General features: G+C 36.4%; 1 protein-coding gene across 1 annotated transcript in view; it reads right to left on the bottom strand.

Annotated features, from left to right (window-relative positions):
* The window catches only part of MPHOSPH9 (M-phase phosphoprotein 9), a 68,805-nt gene extending 62,152 nt beyond the window's left edge, over nucleotides 1–6,653 (bottom strand). The window contains exons 1-2 of the mRNA XM_008591475.1: nucleotides 6,547–6,653; nucleotides 4,175–4,328 (exon numbers count right to left, since the gene is read on the bottom strand). Coding sequence (XP_008589697.1) covers nucleotides 4,175–4,328; nucleotides 6,547–6,653 — 261 coding nt within the window. The remainder of the gene's footprint in view (nucleotides 1–4,174; nucleotides 4,329–6,546) is intronic.
* Between the last annotated feature and the right edge of the window lie 2,441 nt (nucleotides 6,654–9,094).

The raw sequence follows: 9,094 nt of genomic DNA, 5'->3' as shown, positions 1-9,094 counted from the left end.
ACCACTGAGGGTTGCGATCCCGTTGCCGGTCCCCGGTCCGGTGCGGGGGCACCACTGAGGGTTGCGATCCATTGCCGGACACGGAAAAAGACAAAAGACAAAAAAAAAAAAAAAAATTAGGCAACATAGTTTTTTTTTTAAGTCACACTAAACCCAAGCAACATTTTAGGGGTGATTTTTTTTTTTTTTTTTTTGTCTTTTGTCTTTTTCCGTGTCCGGCAACGGATCGCAACCCTCAGTGGTGCCCCCGCACCGGACCGGGGACCGGCAACGGGATCGCAACCCTCGGTGCTGCTCCCGCGCCTCGCTCAGCCAGTGAGCGGGAACTGGTCTGTACGTGGGATCCGAACCCTCGGGCGGGAGCGCCGCCGCACTTCCCAAATGGCGCACTATCCAGTGCACCACCGGGCCGGCCCATTAGGGGTGATTCTTAACCTGATAAAGTTACTGTTTACATAATAACAAATTACATAACAAAAATGGCTTTATATTATGTGAGACACTTGATAATAATCACATCTTTGTTATCGTTTTCTTATTTAGGATACAAATGAATAAAGCTTACTTAGTATATAAATTGGTGAAGATTTTGTTCATCCTAGTCAGATTTTTTTTTTCTTTTGGCAGCTGGCCAGTATGGGGATCCAAACCCATGACCTCGGTGTTATAAGGCTGTGCTCTGATCAACTCAGCTAACTGGCCAGCCCTCTTGTCAGATTTTATAATTAATATTTTAATTTTAAATAAACTTATTTAAGAATATTATAAACACAATGAATAACATTATTCACTTAATTATTAAGAAGGGCTATTATTCATTTCAAACTAGAATGGTTTATACTGCCTGCATTTAACATATTGTTGGAGGATATGCACATCTAATTAAAGTTTTTCCCTCCACCCAGTTTTTGATGCCATAGCCTGAATGTGATTTCTATAGTCTTACCTACTAAATATCCCATGTGTGTTAAAATCCTACATCTGACTCCCAGCTCTGCACTAACAACCTGTGTGTTCCTAGACAAATATATTTCATTTCTTTGTACCTCAGTTCCCTAATTTATAAAATGGGAATAATAACACTTCATAGGTGGCTGAGAGGATTAAATTTTAAATTTAAATATGATGCACATAAAGCAATAATCTCATTGGGGAGGGAACTGCATATTGGAAATATGTGAGATCACGGTCATTACGAAGATGGGGGGCACCACTGGCCTCTAGTGAGCAGGGTCCACGGATGCAAATCATATGACAGTCCCCCACAGTAAAGAATTGTCTTGTGTCCATTTTATACTATGAAAATAATAAATATTTTGCACAGTTTTCATATCACCAAAAACAAATAAGTTTGTTTCAGAATTTCATCAGAAATTCGTCTCCATTTCAGAAACGTGTGGCACCAGTTGAGGTGCTGCTCACGATATCTAGATCTTCAACATATCATGGCTGTATCAATTGGTGTTTGTAGCTGCTGCATTCATAGTGAGGCCACACATAGGTAAACACGAGACTACTGCATTATGTCTTCTAATGAAGACGTGCCTGAGCACTTGTTTTTAAAATACATATTCTTTTACTATAAGTAACTTTTATTTCTCCTGTATATCACATTTAAGATATTATACTAGGGGCCGGCCCGTGGCTCACTCGGGAGAGTGCGGTGCTGATAACACCAAGGCCCCGGGTTCAGATCCCATATAGGGATGGCCGGTTAGCTCATTGGGTGAGCTTGGTGCTGACAACCCCAAGTCAAGGGTTGAGATCCCCTTACCGGTCATCTTTTAAAAAAAAAAAAAAAGATATTATACTAATTTTTTCAAGTGGATACTTTACACAGGGTGTAAATTGCATTTCAGGATGATATAAGTTGACGTTATTTTAAAAACTGTTATAGGGCCGACCCCGTGGCTCACTCGGGAGAGTGCGGCGTTGGGAGCGCAGCAGTGCTGGGAGCGCTGAGACCGCGGGTTCGGATCCTATGCAGGGATGGCCGTGCCCTCACTGGCTGAGCACGGTGCGGACGACACCACACCAAGGGTTGCGATCCCCTTACCAGTCACAAAAAAAAAAAAAAAAAAACTATTATAAAACAATTTTTATAAAATTATTAAAAATACTGATTGTTATGTGGAAAGAACACAAAAGTACAAAAAGAGGGCTCTAGGTCTAATAAGTTTGAATGCGACTAACAAAAATGTCTAGTACACTACCTGGCAAATAGACACTCAATATATGGTAGATACTATCATTATTTTATTATTATCCTTTAGCCATTACTATTTTATACATAATCAGCACTGTTAAAAGGCTAAAATAACTACTAAAAACAAATTAGTTAATGATGTGCTTTAAAAATTCCTTACAGTCACAGAAATATTAGCAATAGCAAGGATTTAAGAACGTATTAAAGTATTTCTGTGCAAAAGCGTTAAAAGATTCCTTTGATTTTATTAAAATATATAACCTTCCCGAGTTTAAGCAGTGATAAAAACTTAAGAATTCCAGCAGAGAGGTTTTATAAAGGAATCCTAAAGAAATCGATAAACTCCCTCACTCTTAACTGCTCAGATTGTGGAAGGTTTTGCATTTTATTTTAATAATGTAGATTAGTCCCTTACAAGTAGTAAGAATCAGAAAAACATTGCTATTCCAAAAGGGAGATGAAAATATAAATCCAGGGAAGAAAGTCAGGCTAAGATTTGCATGATCCTTACTCCTCCCATTCTTTCTAAAACACTACAGTAAAATATCAGAGGATTCCTTTTTTCATGTGCTACAAAAACATGCTAAATAAATTCAAGAAGTTTTACTGATATGGCCAGAAGTATACTTCAATATTCTCTCAAAGTAAGAAATATCTTAAGCAGCTCTGCATTGAATAATCAATTACATGACTACATTACAAATATTAGGTAGTCAATTATTACTAAACATAATAAAAATGGTCTGTTACATCACAGGGGAAGAAAGGGCAGAAAGAAACAGGTTCAAATGTTAAAAGGTGGAAGTAGCTGGTTAGTATTCTGGCTTTTTTAAATCTATACATTAAATTCACAAATACATTTTGATTCTGACTTAAGATGTTGATTTCAAAGTATTAAAAGTAACAATTTCTAGTTAAACATGAATTTACCAGGAGTTAAACTACATTGTGGCAATGCTTCATTTGTCTTAAAGCATACTAATTCAGGCATCATAAGCTAATAAATAGATACATTAGGGGAAACAATAAAACGTTCCATTTTTAATTGCATCCTTTTACAATGGCATTTGTAAGTCTTTTGCATTAGTACATACTGACTGTTATACAGAAAAAATATAAAAAGCATAAAAACTGAAAATTTGATTTTTTTAAAGTATGTAATAATACTCATTTTTATAATTTCAATAATTATGGATAATGAATATAAGTAATTACACTTAGGGGTAGCTGTTACTGAATTCTTAAACCAGGTAATCATTCATTCCACTTAGTCTACATGCTGAAAAATAACACAAATTATGGTACTAAAAGTATGATTAACATTTAAAGCAAAATCTAGTTCTCTCTAAGTGAAAAGTTTAATAACAATAATGTTTTATATATTTCTATAAAGGATTACCAAATCTAGCCTTAGGAGAGTCTATCTTGAGTATTATTCTATGAAACAAAATTTACATATATGTATTCTTTTAACTGTTAAATTTTTACATCACAATTTAACCTATGGACCAAAGAATCACTGACCTGAAAACAGTATAATACAATGTACCACAGCTGAATGTGATAAGGTACTAAAATGAAGCCTTAATTTGAAATATTTTGAATGTTCTAATTACAAAGTAGAATTCGGTTTTTCAAAATGATGAAAATTCCATATGATTTACTTAAAACATTAGTATTAGTAATAATTTTGATAATTTTAGGATTCTCAGTTCCCTGAACACAATGTTTTAGTTCACATTTAATATACAAATTAATATTTCTAATCACTAATATATAGTTAAAAATACTTTTGATCATTTTTTCACATTCAATATCATTTCCCAATTAATATATTTGACCACTTTACTTAAGTAATAGTAAGTATCATGCTCTTCAGAACATAAATTTCTAATAATTTAGAGTTTAGAAGAGGTATGTTTAAATACAATTATTTTAAAATTCTGAAAATAAAACAAAACTAGATACCTCACAGTTTTTCCAAAGTTCTGAATCAGTCTTTCCACTGTTTTGTAGCTCTTGCATTAAAGAAGTTAGTACTTCAACTGTACCTTGAATTACAGGTGGTCTGGTCTTCCCTGAGAAAGAGGATATCCCCTTTGTACTAAGGTGGGGACTACTTCTGTTGAAACATAAATAATTCAAATGGTTTTCTTCATTCTACCAAAGTGTTGAATAATTCAGCAGTTCAAGATTTAGCACAGCAAGCAATACAAAACCACTGATATTTAATCCTTCTAATGGCACCTCATTTATTGAAAATCTGCTCACAAGTTTGTCCACAGAAGAAAAATAGCAGTAAAAAGACAGATAGCACTTTATTTTTTTAAGAACACAAGAGAAAGACCTTCTCCAGAAGTGAGAGAACACTCCAAAGTATCAGCAGAAAATAAAAAGGTTTGTGCTGAACAATAGTAAGAAAAATTTCCAGTTTCTCTGACCTAAATTATTCCAGAGGATCATTTCACCCCACTTTAAGAACAGACCTTCATTGTGTAGTGGGGATTCTTTCTCTGCTGCCCAGAATTATAGTTGTCTTGTTAATTGGATCCCCCTAATTTGGTGTGATAAGCTGATGCTTACCTCCGCATTATCTTTGACTAAAAGTTGTGTCAAGCACATTAGCAGCAAATATTCATGACTTGTTTAGCCTATTTAATGTGTAAAATAGCACTGATTCTTCCAAGAGGGCTGCTTTTCCAAACCTGAGACGAGTTTATTTCAAATTTGTTTTATAAACACGCAAAGCGAATTCAGGACATTAAAATTTGTTTAAAATCCAGTGACTGACAGACCATTTTCATTTATTTATTGATATCCTGCTTTGTTTCACAAAAAAAAAATTGTAAAAAGAGGACACTAATGAAATCAACAATAAAATAATAAAGAGTTAGAACCAGAGAAAATTAAAAAATTCAAGAGAAAAAAGAATATGTTGTACACAGGGGTTTACATAGTTGTAATAATTGAGTTCAAATACGGCCAATTTTACTGCCAGTCATAATGAAAAGGGAGACAAGTTCAATTACATAATTTTCATTAGAAAGGCACATTTAAGCTCCTCCAGGCAAATCAAACACTACACTCCAAAAGGAATTTCTTTTATAAGTAGACTTCGAAGGGGCCACCTAGAGATACAGCAAGCAAAATCTGTGACCAACTTTCAGCAAGTGCATATAAGTACATATGGAATACTGTAGCAGACACTTACTGTAGCAGATATCTCTTTTAGACCATTTCCCTGCTTTTAAGAATTTTCTGTCACCCTACTTTATGCTTTCTTGTTTAACTTTATATATTCTCATGGGCTGCATTAAATTCCTCCTGAAGAGAGCACAGAATGAACAATTTTTTAAAGTAATTTATTTATAATACACAATTTCTTCAAGCCTATTGTGTTTAAAACTATCTGCCCCTTTACCAGTGGGTCCCAAACTGCTATGCTTTTGCTTTCTTCTACCTGCTTTTTACAGTTGATCCCTCTCTCCAATGGTGGTTGTCTCTTTGCTGTTTCTAAGCTAGTATAAATTTAGAAAACAAATAATCAAGTTTGTCAGACTATGTGCAAATTGACAGTAAACAGGCTTGGATTAAAAATAAATCAATCATGGGATAGTTTAAAAATAAAATGCATTGTTTGATAAGATCTATTTTGTGTTGACTTAGAGTCTGTTTTTTGCTTACTTCCTAATATTCAATTTTAATTGCTATTTTCTAGATTGGTGAGGTATTCTTGCAATAAAACATTATTCATACTATTTATTTATTTATTTATTTATTTATTTAGAAAAGATGACCGGTAAGGGGATCTTAACCCTTGACTTGGTGTTGTCAGCACCACACTCTCCAAAGTGAGCTAACCGGCCATCCCTATATAGGGATCCAAACCCGCAGCATTGGTGTTATGAGCAAATGAGCCACCGGCTGGCCCTCATACTATTTATTTATATTTATTTATTTGTTTATTTATTTATTTAGGCAGCTGGCCAGCATGGGGATCTGTGTACTACTAATTTTTTAAAAAGAAATATTTAGGCAACTAAATTTTAAAGATATGCTCGTCATTTATCAAGAATAAAAAAAGTGTAAAGGAAACTACAACCAACAAAACAAGCACTTTTTCACTATGTTCCCCATGCAAAAGGACATATCACTGGGAGAAATTAAAAACATGGAAGGACTAAAACTATTCTTAAATAACTGTCTCCAAACAGTTCCCGATAAGTTTTTTTAAAAAAATGAAATTCAATAACTATGACACTATTTGGATAAACTAGTAAACTATTCAAATAAAGTTATTTTGATTTGTTGTTACATTAAAAAATATATCCCATTCTTACCTATTAGTATTTAAGTTCAGTCCAAGAGAATGGGTAGAATTTTTGATATCAGATTCTACAGAAGATGAAGTTTTTTGTAAGGTTTTCACCAAGTCAAAATCTTCCATAGTGTACAGAAATTGTTACACTCTCCTATTTGAAAATAAAGGCTCTTTCACTGTTTGTGGAAACTGAATCCGAGTCATCTTCAGATGCTTCATCGTCTACTGGCATTTTCAGTTGCTAACATTCAGAAGTGTGAAATATCCTAAACTTCCAAGAGAGTCTGAAAATGAATGGGGAAAAAAATACTACTATAAAAAGCTACTAAATCTAGCAACTATCTTTTCATGACTTTGGAAACCTCATACAAATCTCCATTAAGAAGAGCAACGTTTTTCCTAATAGCCAAAATGTAGAAACAGCCCAAATGTCCATCAACAGATGAATGGATAAACAAATGTGGCATATCACACAAAGGAATATTATTTAGCACTGATTCTTTCCATAAAAAGGAAATTGTACATCTACAATATAGATGAACACTGAAAATAGTGTCCTAAGAAAAACGAATCAGTCACAAAAGACCACATGCTGTATGATTCCAACTATACACATTGTCTACGATGGGCAATTCCTGAGAGACAGAAAGCACATTAATGGTTGCCAGGAGCTGGGGAAAAGAGAGAGTGGGAGTGGGTATGGGGTTTCTTGTTGGGGTGATGAAAAGTTCTGGAATTAGACAGTGGTGATGGCTGTACAACCTTATGAATATACTAAAAACCACTGAATTGTACACTTTTAAAAGAATGAATTTTAGGGCCGGCCCAGTGGCGCACTGGAGAGTGCGCCGCTTGGGAGCGTGGTGGCGCTCCCGCCGAGGGTTCGGATCCCATGTGGAGACCGGTTCCCGCTCACTGGCTGAGCGCGCTGCGGGTGCAACACTGAGGGTTGCGATCCCGTTGCCGGTCCCCGGTACGGGCGCGACACCAAGGGTTGCGATCCCGTTGCCAGTCCCCGGTACGGGCACGACACCGAGGATTGCGATCCCGTTACCGGTCAGTAAAAAAAGACAAAAAGGAAAAAAAAAAAAAAAGAATGAATTTTATGGTATATGAATTATATATCTCAAAAAATCTACAGTAAGAGTGATTTGCAAAAGTAGCATCATCTTTTTCAGGTAACACTTCAGAATTTTATGTGTTTAATAATCAAGGTTCTAGATGCAATTCTACTATGTAACAATTGGAATCCTTACATGCCTTGTTTATTTGCTCAATAAATTCTACTAAGTATACATGCTTGTTGACTTATACAATGACTAGAAGGACTAAATTACTTGGTTTTAATTTGGTATTAAAAAGAGCCAATTAAACTATTAAACACGGATGTCTCCCCATTGGTTTGAAGTACATTTTGCACTCTATAGCCCTCTGTACTCTGTGCATGTATTGCTTCTTAAAAAACGAAATATTTGCCAGGCCAACTAACATTTTACTGAAGCTGGGTATATAGAGGCAAATTGGCTATAACAAGTCAAACAAAGAGCTTCCTTCTCAAGGAATGCATGCATTTTAAAATGAGCCAAGGAGCAAGAGAAAAAGAAAAAACCTCTGCTGCTTACAAAATGAAAAGTTTAGGGAGTGCAACAGAGGAAAATTATCTAGGATTCTAGTTCTCCTAGACTCCCCCTTTGGAAGGCCTGGTTTTCCAAAGCACTCCTCGAAAAAACAGCTCATCAAGGAACCATTTACTTCAGGCACAGGTATGAAAGCCAAGGGTAACCGGACCTAACTATGTGGATTTTTCCCCAGTGGCTCAGCCCATTACATCGCCAAATGGGGTACTGAAAAAATCTGGGGCTGCCCCCTCCAACTGGCAACAGAAATATCTGGATTCAAATCACCTTGCTCTTATACCAGGAAAACACAAGTTCTCCTGGGAGGTGGATCTGCAACCCTATTACTTCCCCCGCTAAGGAAATCCGGATGTAGTGGATCCAGATGGAAAACCACTAGAAATTCAATGATGCTTCTCCAGCGGGGAAGGGAGAACAGGAAGCAATTGAAAGAAAAAACCCAAACACTCCGATATAGAATGCAACATCTAAAGAAAAAAAAAATTGATAGAGAATGAATAAAAAGAACAGAATCATCTCTATATTTCCCAGCAACAAAATATGATGCTTTTGGTTCCCCGCCAACCCCTAGCAAAAAAGGGAGCTGGGGAAAAGGAACGGCTGATGTGGGTCTACAAATAATATGAAAGTTAACTAGGCGTCTGCTTTGCTGGAGGCTGAGGGGCGAGGAGGGGTGACCTCAGAGGTGCTGAGGCCAGATCCTGACATTCTCACGCTCACAGCCAGACCTCAATGGCTAGTGGCGGCTACCGGGTCAGAGTGGGGAGGCGAGGGAGACCCCACGCAGTCGCCTAGGCTACAGCCAGCAGGTAGGACGGAGGACATGCCTCAGCTCCAACAACTATCCTCGAGATTCCAAAAGGAAGCCGGGGAACCTCGTCAAAAAAAAAAAAGATGAAAGAACTCCCACAGCCCCCCCGCCCCTCAGGA

The sequence above is a fragment of the Galeopterus variegatus genome, unplaced genomic scaffold, assembly GCF_000696425.1.
Source record: "Galeopterus variegatus unplaced genomic scaffold, G_variegatus-3.0.2 Scaffold147, whole genome shotgun sequence".
Lineage (NCBI taxonomy): Eukaryota > Metazoa > Chordata > Mammalia > Dermoptera > Cynocephalidae > Galeopterus > Galeopterus variegatus.
This window is presented reverse-complemented; position numbering and strand designations above follow the sequence as displayed.